This window comes from Plasmodium vinckei, assembly GCF_900681995.1.
Source record: "Plasmodium vinckei vinckei genome assembly, chromosome: PVVCY_12".
Taxonomy (NCBI): domain Eukaryota; phylum Apicomplexa; class Aconoidasida; order Haemosporida; family Plasmodiidae; genus Plasmodium; species Plasmodium vinckei.
In genome coordinates this window covers 1,154,476-1,169,217 of record NC_051304.1, presented here as the reverse complement: position 1 = coordinate 1,169,217, position 14,742 = coordinate 1,154,476, and the positions used below count along the sequence as shown (strand labels likewise).

Genomic DNA, 14,742 nt, shown 5'->3' with positions numbered 1-14,742 from the left:
TTACTTTTGTACAATCCTATTTATGTGCATACTGATTTTTTAATTGGCTTAATATCTATGCTTGGCATGCATTTTTTTTTATTTTATTGTCATATTTTTTATTTGTTAATTTTTGTTTAATTGATATTTATATGTTCTTTGACTTTGCTAATACTATTTATTTATCCATCCTTATTTACCTATTTTATTTACATGAAACAATTCATACAAAATGAATATCTTTTTATTTGCTAAAATTTTTTTGTGAAAAACACCAACTTCTTTCAAACCCAATAAGGTCTATTCCTTATATCACGGGTTACGATTAAATAAAAAAATATTAAAAAAAAGACAAAATGCAAAAGAAATAGTATAGCCAGATTTATTTATTTTTTCAAATAAATTTTTTGGCACATATCTATACAAAATTTGTGATTAAAAAAAGGAAAAAAAAAAAACATTTGACAAAAATATTCTACAATGATAATTTTATACTAGAGAACATGGTCTCTAAACTATCCTCATCGTCTTTAAAAATTTCCAATGTCGATTGGTCCAGTACAAAAATGTAGATTGTAATCACAAAACAAATGAAAGCACAAAGGAGCCTAAAAGGGGGAAAATAAAATAAATAAAATGAAATGTGTGCAGCTAGCTTTTTTTAATAATATGAACATGTGTGTAGCTAGCTTTTTTTGATAGTATGGACATGTGTGCAGCTAGCTATTTTTATTATTTATTTTTTTTTAACCAATATAGCCCCAATCCTAAGGCAACGTAAGACTTGAATGCCAAATAGGGAGCCATTATTGTAACGGCATACAAAATGGAAGTATTTAAACCTATGATTGATCCAAGTTCTGACTCGTCAACGCGTTTTGTCATTTGGCTAGTTCCACATATATATAATAAAGCCCCACCGCATAATGGGATGGTCATAAATAAAAGAACAAACATTTCATTTGCACCACATAAAGATAATAATAAAAATCCTGACATTGTTATAGGTATTGCAAATTTACAACAAATCATATCACCTAATAAGGTACTTAAATATGGAGCTAATAAGCCTTCTGCTATAATTGTAATAATACCTGCATAAGTCATCAAATATGATGTATGTGCAGGTGTTAATTTAAACATATCTACAACAACTGGAGCAAAAGCAAATTTAGTCATTAATATAGGTAACAAGCCAAATAATATTAATAAACAAATTCCATATGTTTTTTGAAATAATTTGAATAATCTTGTACATTCATTTTGGCCAGTTTTAAATAATTCTTTGAATTTTATTTTTTCGATATTCTTATTAACTAATAATTTAGGGTCTTCTTCCAAACTTTTTGAAATATATAATGCTAATACTTGAGATAAAAAAGCAACAAATAAATTTCCTCTTGGTCCTAATATATTTACCAACATGCCCGCTAAAATACTTCCCAATATTATACCTATCCCATAACTTAAATTTAAATATCCAATAGCTGCTGTCCTATTATCATTTTCTGTTTTTAAACAAACTAAAAGTGATGAAACTTGAAATGTTTGCATAAAAAAGGATGGAGCAAAACTGATATAGTATCCCGAAATTGATCTGCATACAGTTAGCTAGTAAAGAATGAAACAAATGTGCACATGTTGATATTATTTATTAACGTGGGCAAAAGAAAGCATGAACAACATACTGATAAAATATAAGTGTAACTGTTTTTATCAACCTTTTTTTATATTTTCTTATTATTGAAATAAACTTCATTTTATCTCACCATTAAATACATCATACTGGAAGATACCAAAGACAAATAAAAGGATTTCTTTACTCCCCATCTGTGCAATGAAACAAGATGCACACCCATTTTAATGAAAGATTATTTGTATAAATATATATATGCTAATAATTTTTCATTGTCACTATAGAATAATTTTTATTTTTATTCATATACTAACATATCTGCTATTCGTCCGAAAAATATAGACCCAATAAATTGTAATAGAGAGAACAAAGTTAACAAATATCCATTGTGTTCAATCCCTGCATTGGAACTTATTAGCTGAAAAGGATCAAAAATAAAAATTCATTTTATTACTATAAGCATTATCCATCATTATATTTATTTATCAACCGTATATGTATTTCCATTCTTTCCACATAAACATTAACGATTATGTTATCTCCCTTTTTTAAGGTATTAATTTGATCATTTTTTGTGAAAAAAAACACCTAATAAATAGTTCAGGCCATCATTTTGTAGATTTACATGATAGAACTTACCAGGTAAGGAAGCATAGCTATCTGTATTGTGTAGCCGATTCCATAGAGAGAATTTATTAAATGGGCCTTTCCTGAAAAGGGTGAGAAAATGACAAAGACCGATTAAATAAAGTCGTAATAGATTAATAAGCTATTATGGATTAACTTTATTTTTAAAATTTTCAGAACAAAATGAAAATATATAATACCAATAGATGAAACAAAAAATTTTTTTGTTGTAGGAAAACCATCAGATGAATCATCTGCAAACATTTGGCTTTTTTGTAATAAGGTCGAAGTTACTTCCATTTTATTTCAGTGCTCCTTTTTATTTTTTTTTTTTTTTATTTATATCCTCAGATATATAGTAACAAGAAATAATTAAAAAATTGGTTCGAATAGTAAAAAAAAATTAGTTATTAATAATTTACAAAACAAAAAAAAAAACTTTTTATATAATTCTTAAATTAGCTGTTTAAAAACAAGATTAGTTGAAATATATATACAGACATATCAACATTGATAGATTTAAATATTTGTATGTTTACGTCTTTTATTACATATTTTCAATTTGGACACATGGAATATTATATGCCCAAAATTGGAAAATACAATTTTTTATATTATTAAATCATTTAGTTAACTAGACAAAAAAAAGTGTACATACTCTACACATTTTTACATATCCAAATATGCTTTGGATTTTCATTTGTTCTTTTTAACTTACTCAGCTCATTACTATTTTAATTTTTTTTCAATTACCAAAAGAACGAAAAACGCAGAAATATCATTTTAAATATCATTTTGAAACAACTTTGGATGTATTTTTTTTTTTGTTCATATTTTTTATTAATATTTATGACCTGTTAATAATTATTTCAATTTTACAAATATGGATGAAGACAAAAAAAAAATACACATAGTTGTGTAATAGAATACATGCGTAAATTTTTCCTTTATTCTTTTTAAATTTAAGTTAAGATGTTTATTTTATTTGCATGTTTATATTCCCTAGTACTTAATTAATTTTAAAGTAGACTAATAAAAATATAGAATGATTTGTACGTTCATATAATATTTGAAAATATTTGCAGTGGGAATGTTGCGGTGTTAAAAATGTACATAAATAGGAAAATAACCTACTATGTTGTATATATAGTTTGTAGAAATATGTAAAAATAATATTAATAAATGATAGGAGTTAAATATATATAAAATAAAAAAATGATTACTTATATATGCACATGAGAATTTCAAGCCATAAAAACAAATTAAAAAAAAAAAAAAAAAAAAAACTGAAATTGCAATTTTGGCTAGTCATAAAAATTTATGCTCATTTGTATTGGAAATAAATGGTAAACAAAATAAAAAATTAATACTTTTAAATTATGAAAAATTTATGCCTATATATTTTTATCATTATATAAATACTCTTTACACATATATTTATATGTGTATGCTTATGTAAGTAATCACCCGTTTTTTTTAAGTATATTTTTTTTTTTGCCAAATACACAATTTCATGATTTTCAAGCGTGGGCACATGCTGTATATTTTTAGAAATATATAAATAGGTATATATATTTTATGCATATTTTATGATAAAATATTAATTATATTCTTTGCTTGAAAATTTTTTTATTATAACATTATGATATGGTATTTATTATTTATCCGGTAACAAATTTGTTATATAAAATGTTTTTGTGTGTTTGAATATTATATTTACACAAACCGATCAAAACTTAGTGAGTATTAAAAACACACAAATATAGAGAAGTATCATTTGATTTATTGAAATAAAAAAGTTCAAACAATGTCAACAACTAATCCAACTATCGAAACAACTGAGTGGGATGATTTGCAAAGGAAGTTTGGAAATCTTCCACCTTTAGAAAAAGAAATAAAAGAAGAAGAGATATATTTAAAAACTATTGATAGAATTGAAAATGAAAATATTTTTGAAAATAAAAATTTGGAAGAATTAAAAATATTAGAAGAAGAACATCAAGATGATGAGTATTTAAAAATAATTAATAAATATAAAATGGATAGAATAAATGAAATAAATAAAAATAGATTATTAGATAGGTATGGGGATGTTTATGAAATATCAAAGGAAACATTTATTACTGAAATTAATGAAGCCAGTAAGCATAATCCTTTTAGTAATATTAATAATAGTGAAGAAATAAATGAGGTTAAAGAAAAAAAAAAAAATGGAACTTATGTTGTTCTACACTTATACTCTGACAATGTTATTGCATGTAAAATTTTAAATAAAATATTAAAAGAAATAGCAATTAAACATAAATATATAAAATTTACTAAAGGTGTGTATAATAAAATTATTGAAAATTATCCTGAAAATAAATTACCAACTATCTTAATATATTATAACGGTACTTGTATGCACCAAATATGTAATTTAATTAATAATATAAATGGAGGTCTAAATAATTTAAATTTAAAATCTTTTGAAAATTTTTTAAAAAAATATAATATTTTAAAACAACAAAAATGCGCAAATATCACAAACAGTAGTTCTAATGAAAATACAGACAGTAGTGATAGTGATACAGAAAAACGAAAAAAAAATATAAGAACACAAAAACAATATATGTCATTTAATTTATTCTCAAATAGAAATGAAGAATATGACAGTTCATCAAATGAAAGTGAAATGAAATCCAAGGGCTATTCCTCTTCTCTTATGGACAGAAAAATTAGTCTAAGTCGGCTCTAGAAAATCCATTTTTTTTTCAACAGCCCAACCGACAAAATTAGTAAAAATATGAACCTACTTCATTTGCATGTGCTTGTATATTCGATATTTTTTTCACCTTTTATTAATTTTGCACTTTTTATCAACTTTGCACTTTTTATTAATTTTGCACTTTTTATAAGCTTCTCACTTTTATTAACTTCTCCCATCTTAACCGCTTACCTTTTAAATTGTGAATGATTATTCCGGGAAGATTGCTGAATTTACGAGAGTCTCAATTTCTGGTGGGAATAATATTTTTTTTAAACATAGGCCTTGAGGAGGTGCACATAATTTAACTCTAAGTGGTTTGCAATTATATAAAGCATCTTTAACGTCTTGAATGTTTAAAATGCCAACACCTACTTGTATTAAAACTCCAACAATTATTCTAATCATATGATATAAAAATCGATCACCTTGAATTACAAATTGATATAAGTTATCTTTTAATTTATATATATCTAAAAAATGTATATTACAAAAAGTATTTATAGTTCTTTGTTTTTCTGTTCCTTTAAGTGTTCCTCTAAAACATTCAAAATTATGATACCCTATAAATAGTTTTGAACATTCTTTAATTTTATCTATATCACATAAAATAGAAGATTTAAATTCATTTTTTCCATTTATTATATTTAATGAATGTATTATTTTATCTGGTCCGTTTTTTTCTTTTTCTTTTTTTATGATATCTTCAATTTGTTCTTTAATAATTAAGTCGTTAGAATTTCGTTCAGCATGTTCAAAGTTGTCTTGTTCTTCTTCAACAGTGTCAGTCTCCAAACTGTTTTCATCGTCGTCGTTTGAGCTGGAAGTAGGAAAACTGTCGCAATCGACCCTGTCCATATTATTATGATTCTGATCAAAAAGGGAAGTTAAATTTGTGTCATATAAATTTTTGTTTGAATTTTTTTGATTCCCTTTTAGACATGTTTTATATTTTGTTAATTTATTTTTCAAAAGAAATGAAAATCGTGGATCATCATATAATTGCCAAGAGAAATTTTTTTCTAAAGGTTGTGAAGGTTTTCTAAGATCAATATTGTATGTATATATTTTCCCTAAATTATGAAACCGTACATTAAAACTATTAAAAGGTGCATTAAAGATTCCTAAAACTTTTATATCTTTATTTAATAAATGATTTAAAGATAATTTAATTTTTTCTAAATTTCCATTAAATGGTGGTCGTTTTTTATATGAGATATATTGACAAACATATTCTTTAGCATGTACACCTTTATCTGTTCTACTAACACCTATGAATTCAAAGGGTTTGAAATCCGTTTCTTTTTGATCAATAATAATATTTGGATTATCCCCATATCCATGTATTTTTAATAAACAATTAAGCAGACAATTTTGCACAGTATTATATTTATTTTCATTTTTTTTTTTTAGACTATTGCAACTTGTGTCACTATCTTCTTCTATTTGTTCTAGAGGTGTGTCTTTAGAAATATTTGAATTTTTTACATTTTTAAATCCATTAAGAGCATTTAAATAAACGGGACTACAATTTTCAATGCCAGTCCATCCATTATAATGTGTTCCATCATAATCAATAATTAAAATTATATTTGTTAATTTTTCACAACCTGATATTTTATTATTATTTTCATTTATCTTATTTTGAGTATATAATTTTATTTTATTTTTTTTCGTATCATATAACATATTAGTATAATTAACAAAATTATAATTCCTTTTTATATTTCCAATTTCAAAATTATTTATATAATTTTTTTTTTTTTCAAATATCTTTATGTTGTATATATTACTAAGTTGTGAAAATATACACAAAATGACAAAAAAATATTTTTTCATATTATTTTTTTGTTTGACTTTTGGTGTTGCATTTTAGCAATATTTTAAAACATTATAAATATTAGGGAAATAATTGAAAAAAAAAAAAAAAAAAGGAATGACAAACATGAAGAAGCATAAACAGCTGTAACTATATTAAGCAAATTTATCCTTTTTAAATGACACAACACATGAACTCTACATGTCAAATATTTCTTATCATTGTTTTTATTCTTTAAATTGTTGAGGAATATGTCCCTTTTTTTCGAATGTTTTGAACGACTTATTTAAAATAAAAAAAGGTTAGAAAAAAAACAAACATATAGCAAAATTTCCCTATATACATTCCAACTTACATTCTATTTTGTATGGCCTAAACTCAAAACAAATTGATAGACTATTTTTTCTCTATGGCTTATATAACATTTTATTTTTCAAATGAAAATTTTCAACATATTTGCATTATTTAACATTTAAAAAAATAAAATAATAATTATACTTTATTTAATTTTTTATATAAGGATAATAGAACTTTATTAATTTTCCTTAAAAAATATGTGAAAAAATATTTTATCCCTATTAAGTGATTAAAGAGGTTTTTATTTTTTATTATTTTTTATTTTTGGGGAAAAATAATATACGGAATAGTGACCCATCATGCCTGCCTATATATATCAAAACAATTTTAAGTGAATGTATTTTAATTATGTAATAATAAGAGGTAAGAGGAAATGCTATATTATTTTATATTTATTTAGGTAATAGGTAAATAAAAAATATGCCTATATATTTAGTGCTGAATGGTAAAGGGTTTAGGGAGCCTACCTATTTAATAATAATGCAGTAGCTGCAAATTTAAATAAAAAAAATATGTAATATTATAAATATATATAAAATAATCGTATTATATTGCTACTTACTTACTGCTTACTATTTTTTATTTATTTTTACATATGTGTTATTAGATAGGCTAAGGGGAAAAACTTGCCAGGGCCTTATTATTTATAGCAGCTATATATATGCATGCCCAGCTTTTATTTTTATAAAAATTGTAATATACCTTTGATAATATATATACAGAAAAAATATTAACGTGTTATTACGTGTTATTATTAATTTATGATGCTTATCGTAGTACTATTATTATTATCCATTGGGGTATAAAAAAAATAAAGTGGAATTAAACATATTTTTATATATGTAGTCGTAACATTAATAAAAATAATAGAAAAGAAAATTCATTTAAAAAATTAAACAAGTGTTTAAAAAAAAATATTTGTAAAGAGTCAAATATAGTTTTTTTAAATTTTCAATTTTACATTAAATAAATATATAATTATTATTTATTCATACAATATATTTATATAAGTAATATAAAAAAAATGGCATCAAAAAAAGTTAAAGTTCCTCAACCTGAAACTGCAATAGTATCAGGCCCTCAGCCAAAAGAAGGAGAATTAGTTTTTGGAGTTGCTCATATTTTTGCTTCCTTCAATGATACTTTTATACATGTTACTGATTTAAGTGGAAGAGAAACTCTTGTGAGAATTACAGGTAATTTTTTATAATAAATAAAAAAAAATGGAAAAAAAAAAATCCATAAATATGCTAAAAATAAATTAATATATTAATCTAAATGAGCTTGAAAATATTTTTTAACACGCTAATTTCATGCATAAATTTTGTTGAATAATATATGCTAACGATCTATACATTTTCCTTTAAAAAAAAAATATTTATTTTTTTATTTATATTTTTAGGCGGTATGAAAGTCAAGGCAGACAGAGATGAGTCAAGCCCATACGCAGCTATGATGGCAGCTCAAGATGTTGCTGCTAGGTTAAAGGAATTAGGAGTTACAGCTATTCATATTAAATTAAGAGCTTCTGGAGGAACAAAATCAAAAACCCCAGGCCCAGGAGCCCAATCAGCCTTAAGGTAAGACCATATATCCACACCATTAAATAAGCTCTACGCATGTATATGCACTATTGTGCTTACTTCGTTTTACTTCATCTTATTTTGCTTCATTTGTTTTCCGTACTTTTCCTTACTTTCCACTTATAGAGCTTTGGCCCGTTCAGGATTAAAAATCGGCAGAATCGAAGATGTTACACCAATTCCAACTGATTCAACCAGAAAAAAGTCCGGAAGAAGAGGAAGACGTTTGTAAATTATTACTATTATATTTTATTGAATGTAAATTTAAAGGAATTATATGAAAAAATAAATTTCATAAAGAAAGAATTCCATTTTGATACACAATTGTGTTAATAACATAAGTACAACGACCTAGTAATGCATATTCAACACATGTATGTATATGTACTGCATATACATAAGGGATAAACAAATGGATAGACTACAATGCTGAAACAACAAATATTTTTAACGCGTATATAAGAAAAAATAAAATTTAAACTATTAATAAGTAATAAAATTTGAACTCTTATTAATAGATTTATGTTTTTTATTTTTACATTATTTTTTTTTCTTATCCTACATGATATTAACAGAAATTACCATTTTGGTATTTTTAGAAATTAATCAACTTAATATTTTAAAAAATTTAATTTTTTATAAGACCAAAAATGTTAAAATGCACACACATAATATAATATATAAAAATGTGTTTGCTTAAAATAGTTTCCAAGTTTAGGCTTTTTAGCTAGCCAAAATTTGGGTTTATATTACATGTTTTGTTAATAATTTGTATAGGATTATTATTAACAATTCAGGTTAATGGAAAAGAGTGTTAAGAAATTATATGATTATTATATAGGAGAATAAAAAGTTACGTAATTTATGTAAAAACTATTCAACTATATATATACATTTTTTTGTATCAAATTTACAGATAATCGTAGAAAAACAAAAAAAAATAAAAACATACTCCGCTTTCATATTGTTGCAAATTTATTTATAAATAAGCTGACTATATGTAGCGACTATATGTAACATTGAATTGGCTGAGCAAATGCTTTATTGTGAAAATAAAAAAAGAAAAACTGAAAAAACGAACATAATAACAGTTGTGCTTAAATTTGGTCTAGTTATTTTGTATGCTCTCTTATCCTATTCATATATGGATACTAACTAATTTAAACCTGTATGGAATACTTTTTAAAGTATCCCTGTAAATGCGTCTTTTTTTGTTCCATACTTAATTTTAACCACTCCCCACCATTAATTGGAATAATCTAAAAAAAAGAAAATGTTTAAATAATAAGTAATAGTTAATTCAGTTGATGAAATTGAAAAATCGAATTGTAATTTGGGTTACTATCACAAATGGCTTATAAAAATAGAACTAGCCAAAATGTGTAATTTTTTTTTTTTTTTTTTTTTTTTTACCTTCCAGCCATGGCTAGCTAAAATTCTCATTTGTAAAGAAGTAAATCCAGTATTCATATAATCCCAATGAGAATTAGTCAAAGTTCTCATTAAGTGTTCCTTTCCATAGACACATATTCCAATTTTTTGATTTTGATTTAAAAGTATGTCAATAATATATGGTGAATTATTATATGGTTCATAATATAATTGATATGAAGTAGGTATTTTTTTTAAAATGAATGAAATTTCATCAATAATTTTATTTTTAATTTGCATAGCATTTTTTTCTTTTTTATATATATTAAAATCATTTCTTAATGTTTTACATTTTTCATGCATACAATATTTGTATAGAATATCTAGTGATTTTAAATTAACTAAACAATTGGGTATTTCTTTAAAACATGCATCAGCTATTTGGTGTAGGCGTTTAAATGCTTGTGAGTCATTTGGATCTCGATTTAAAAATGTAACATTTAAAATTTTATCAAAATCTTTTTCAGTTTTATGATAATTACCAACAATAAAAGCCCATGCTATATTAACAAAACAATTTTTATATATAGCATTATCTAAACTAAAAGATTTACTATCTATCATATTAATAATACATTTATATGCTTCATCAAATAAAGGTTTATAAATAATATTAACATATGCACACGACCATAAAAATGTTGATATATCTACAAACTTTTTTTTAATAATATCCCATTCAGTAAATAATTTTTCTATTAAAATTTTATAAATCTGCTCATCATATATATTCATTTTAACAATAGATGATAACAATTTTAATAGTTGAAAAATATTTAATCTGCTTAATACGTAATTATCTTTAATACAGTTAAATAAAAAATTAAAATAATTTTCATGAAACCATGATATTTTTGATAAGTATAAAATTGGGTATATCCATAAAGATATATTTTTTGCATGTAATACTTCATTACTTCTTTCACATAATATGTCTAATAAATTATTATATAATACAATTCTTTTATTATAGGAAGTAAAACATACTAATACATATACAACATCTTCTACAGACAATAAATTTAAATATTCTGGGTGATCATTAATTAATTCATAAATTGTATTTACTGCATTTTTTACTTCATCATCATTGTTTTTTCTACATTCAAGATATTTCAAACATTTTATTGTTTCAACTATAGTATTGCAAACGTCTTCTTTGTTGTTTCCATTTATATCTATGACATTATTTCTTTTTAATTTGTTTATTTTGTTTGAATCCTGACAAGTTAGTTCGTCTTCACCCGTTTCATTATTATGTTCTGAACTGTTAATAATTTCTTGGCACTGTTCATTCATTTTATTTTTATGATCTGCTACCAATTTTTCCACATTTTCTTTGCTTCCATTAGTTGATTCACAATTGATATTTTTTCGTATCTGAGTTATGGATAGACTTATTTTGTTTGCTATCGATGAAGTCAGTTTAGCATACTTTTGTTCATTTTTTAAATTATTAGCTATTTTTAAAAGAAGGTGATCAAAATATATGTCAAAATTTGTTATATTCTCTAAGATTAAGTTTAAAGAAATATCATAAAATTTTGAATATTCTTTTGGAAATCGATGAAAAGAATAATATAAAGTTTGTACATGGTTAATGTCAAAATTTTTGATTTTTTCTATACATATATTTGAAACTTTATCTAAATAATGTTTTGTTCTTAGACTATGTTTAGAGCATTCCTTTGAAAATAAAACAATTTGATCGGTATTCATTTTATTAATTTTAGAAACTAAATAATCATAATATTCTGAAAAGTATAAAGAACAATTATTTAAAATATCTAAAATATGAAGACACAAATTTATTTCACAATTTTCACTTAATTTGGAATTCTCATAATTGCTACCATCACTAACATTGTTATTATGAATGGTATTACTATTTTTTTTATTTATAAATTTTATATACTCGTAGGAGAAATCACGAAATAATTGTTTCTGTCTTGACTCATAAATTATGTTTATCAAAATAACAAGATTATTATAAGACACATTTTCAAAATTTTTATAAATAATTGAAAAAAGTATATTTATATATTTATCTCCTAACAAATTTAATATATATTTATTACTCTCTATTTTCAAATTATCGAATATTTTTTCTATTGTTGTTTCATCTTTTCCTTCTTCATTCACTTCATATTTATCAAGTATATTTTGTATATGGTCAACAGTTTTCTTAATTTCAGGGTTTGTTACTTCAACTTGATTTATACCTCCATTTTGAAGTTCCTCTAAATTACTTTCTTGATTAAAATTGTTATTAGAAAATCTTTGAGTTTGAGCATTTTTCAAAAAATTATTATATTCTATTTCTTCTTGTTTTTTCCATTTTTTATCATTATCAATATTTATATCAAATGTTATAGCTGATGATAGTTGATCTTCAAATTCGACATCACCCAAATTATTATTATGTGGGATGTTGAATTCGTTTGAATTATTTATGAACGGTTCATATTTTTTATTACAAAAAAAAAACTTTTGTGTATGTACACTGTTTAAGCTCGATATTCTTGAACTTAAGGATTTCAGCGAAAATTTTCTCATTTTATGTCAAACTGGTAAAAGGTATGAGAAATGGGGTTAGAAAAGTGGGAGAAAATTATGAGAAAATCATGATGAAAAATAAAAACAAACAATGCAAAATATTAAAAAAAAATTTTAAATAAATGTATCACAAATATAAGAAATATAAAATATTTCCTAGCCAAATTAAATGGTATTTTTCAACGCCCTTTTCAGTATGCATCCAAAAAAAAAAAATCAATAATGTAGGCTAAAATTTTGTTTGTTGCTTAACATTAATTTTATTTTTTTTAAATAAAGTTTCAAACACCTTACGTTTTAAAAGTTGTCGAAAATAAATAAACAAAAATAAAGAAAATATGAATATGCCATCTAAAAAATATGTTGAATATATATACACATAAATAGGTAGGATCTGTTTAATAAGCACACTCATATATATATATATATATAGTATACCTTTTAAAAATACAAACTTATAATAATTTAACAAACTAATATAAATAATAATATTACCGAATTACAATAAATATTATGTAAAAAAGATAAAAAAAAAAATTATATACAAACAGGTTCGGGATCGACAAAAGTTCCATATACTTTGTCACCGGCAATTATATCTTGGTTTTCTAAAAAAAATGGAAATTATAAAATATGATGGAGAATATACAAAGTTTATATAAAAAATGTAATGAAAATATATATATTTTTTTAATTACCTATTATGTGTAATTCCATAGAGCCAGTACTATTTTCTATGACATTCTGTAAAAAAAAAAAAAAAAAAATATGCATATTGTAAAGGCAGATATATTCGTATTACATTACAGTTTTCGGCTAAACACATCGTATGTATACTTACATGCATAATATTTAAAACTTTGGATATAATTTTGAGAATACTTCCTCCTTGTTTGATTATATGGGATAATAATAGAGAAGAGAATAAATCACCAGTACCGCAAACAAAAAAATCAAATTTTTTAATTTTGTATTTATAGCAAATCATTTTATTTTGTTTATTAAAAAAACTAACATAAGCATATAAATGTTCTTTATCAAAATCATATAGAACAGATGTCAAAATAACAATTTTAGTTCCTTTATTTAATAAGCTTGATAAAGAATCTATAACATCTTTTTCATTTGAAATTTTTATATCACATAATAATTCAAGTTCATATTGATTTGGTGTTATTATATCAGCATTACTAGCATATGTTTTATATACATCTACAATATCTTTATTTACATACATTCTTCCATCATCTCCTAATACAGGATCACAAATCCATAAAAAATTTTTATTTATTATATTTTCTATCAAACATTCTTCTTCATTATGTATGCCCGATGTAGCAATGTTTCTGATATCACCATCTGTAGTTACATTGTTATTAATACATTTGCTTAGTCTTTTATTTTTTAATTCTAAAATTGTTTTTATAGCATATTCAATACATTCCTTTGTTTTAGTAAATCCAGTTAAAAAATACAAGTTATTGTTATCACCATATAAATTTGATACATCTAATACAAACTCATTTAAAATACTTTTCATATCACATAAACTTAATTCCATACCACAATGTTTATATTTTGAATAATACTGAACTGTATTCAAAACTTTGGGGACATGTCCTCGTCTCCTTAAAACAAAAGAAACAATATTGTTTCCGCAAAATCCATCAAAAACTTGGGATTGAATAGTTACAATATTATTTTTATTAACGTTTACCATTTTGATATCATAAAGGATAAAATATATAAAAAAAACAAATTAATATATAGAAATAGTTTTATATAAATATTATAGCATACTAAAGGAATAAAACAAATTTATTTTATATGTTTCCTACCATATTATATGTTTATATATCTATAATTATTTAAAAAAAATAATAAATAAATTATATTGATAGTTACAAATTAATCAAATCTATAAAATAATATTTTTCCTTTTTAAAATATATTTTATTTATAAGAAAATATTTTTTTAATATAATTTCTAAATATTTTTATATATGCA

At 23.2% G+C, this 14,742-nt stretch overlaps 6 protein-coding genes across 6 annotated transcripts; 2 read left to right on the top strand and 4 right to left on the bottom strand.

The window, feature by feature from the left end:
* Positions 1-454: 454 nt before the first annotated feature.
* On the bottom strand, positions 455-2,542 carry PVVCY_1203220 (major facilitator superfamily domain-containing protein, putative; the record flags this gene model as incomplete). Its single annotated transcript, XM_008625330.1, has 6 exons — positions 455-587; positions 731-1,590; positions 1,749-1,809; positions 1,930-2,033; positions 2,255-2,325; positions 2,443-2,542. The coding sequence occupies 6 exons, from the start codon at positions 2,540-2,542 to the stop codon at positions 455-457; spliced, it is 1,329 nt and encodes a 442-aa protein (XP_008623552.1).
* Positions 2,543-4,049: 1,507 nt separating this feature from the next.
* On the top strand, positions 4,050-4,979 carry PVVCY_1203210 (phosducin-like protein, putative; the record flags this gene model as incomplete). Its single annotated transcript, XM_008625329.1, has 1 exon — positions 4,050-4,979. One exon carries the CDS (start codon positions 4,050-4,052, stop codon positions 4,977-4,979), a length of 930 nt encoding a protein of 309 aa, XP_008623551.1.
* A 219-nt stretch (positions 4,980-5,198) lies between these two features.
* On the bottom strand, positions 5,199-6,827 carry PVVCY_1203200 (tRNA pseudouridine synthase, putative; the record flags this gene model as incomplete). Its single annotated transcript, XM_008625328.1, has 1 exon — positions 5,199-6,827. The coding sequence occupies one exon, from the start codon at positions 6,825-6,827 to the stop codon at positions 5,199-5,201; it is 1,629 nt and encodes a 542-aa protein (XP_008623550.1).
* A 1,361-nt stretch (positions 6,828-8,188) lies between these two features.
* Positions 8,189-8,979, top strand: PVVCY_1203190 (40S ribosomal protein S11, putative; the record flags this gene model as incomplete). The annotated part of the gene is made up of 3 exons (XM_008625327.1): positions 8,189-8,360; positions 8,567-8,744; positions 8,874-8,979. 3 exons carry the CDS (start codon positions 8,189-8,191, stop codon positions 8,977-8,979), a joined length of 456 nt encoding a protein of 151 aa, XP_008623549.1.
* Positions 8,980-9,907: 928 nt separating this feature from the next.
* On the bottom strand, positions 9,908-12,734 carry PVVCY_1203180 (RAP protein, putative; the record flags this gene model as incomplete). The annotated part of the gene is made up of 2 exons (XM_008625326.2): positions 9,908-10,006; positions 10,161-12,734. 2 exons carry the CDS (start codon positions 12,732-12,734, stop codon positions 9,908-9,910), a joined length of 2,673 nt encoding a protein of 890 aa, XP_008623548.2.
* Positions 12,735-13,271: 537 nt separating this feature from the next.
* On the bottom strand, positions 13,272-14,454 carry PVVCY_1203170 (pyridoxal kinase, putative; the record flags this gene model as incomplete). The annotated part of the gene is made up of 3 exons (XM_008625325.1): positions 13,272-13,342; positions 13,433-13,478; positions 13,576-14,454. The coding sequence occupies 3 exons, from the start codon at positions 14,452-14,454 to the stop codon at positions 13,272-13,274; spliced, it is 996 nt and encodes a 331-aa protein (XP_008623547.1).
* Between the last annotated feature and the right edge of the window lie 288 nt (positions 14,455-14,742).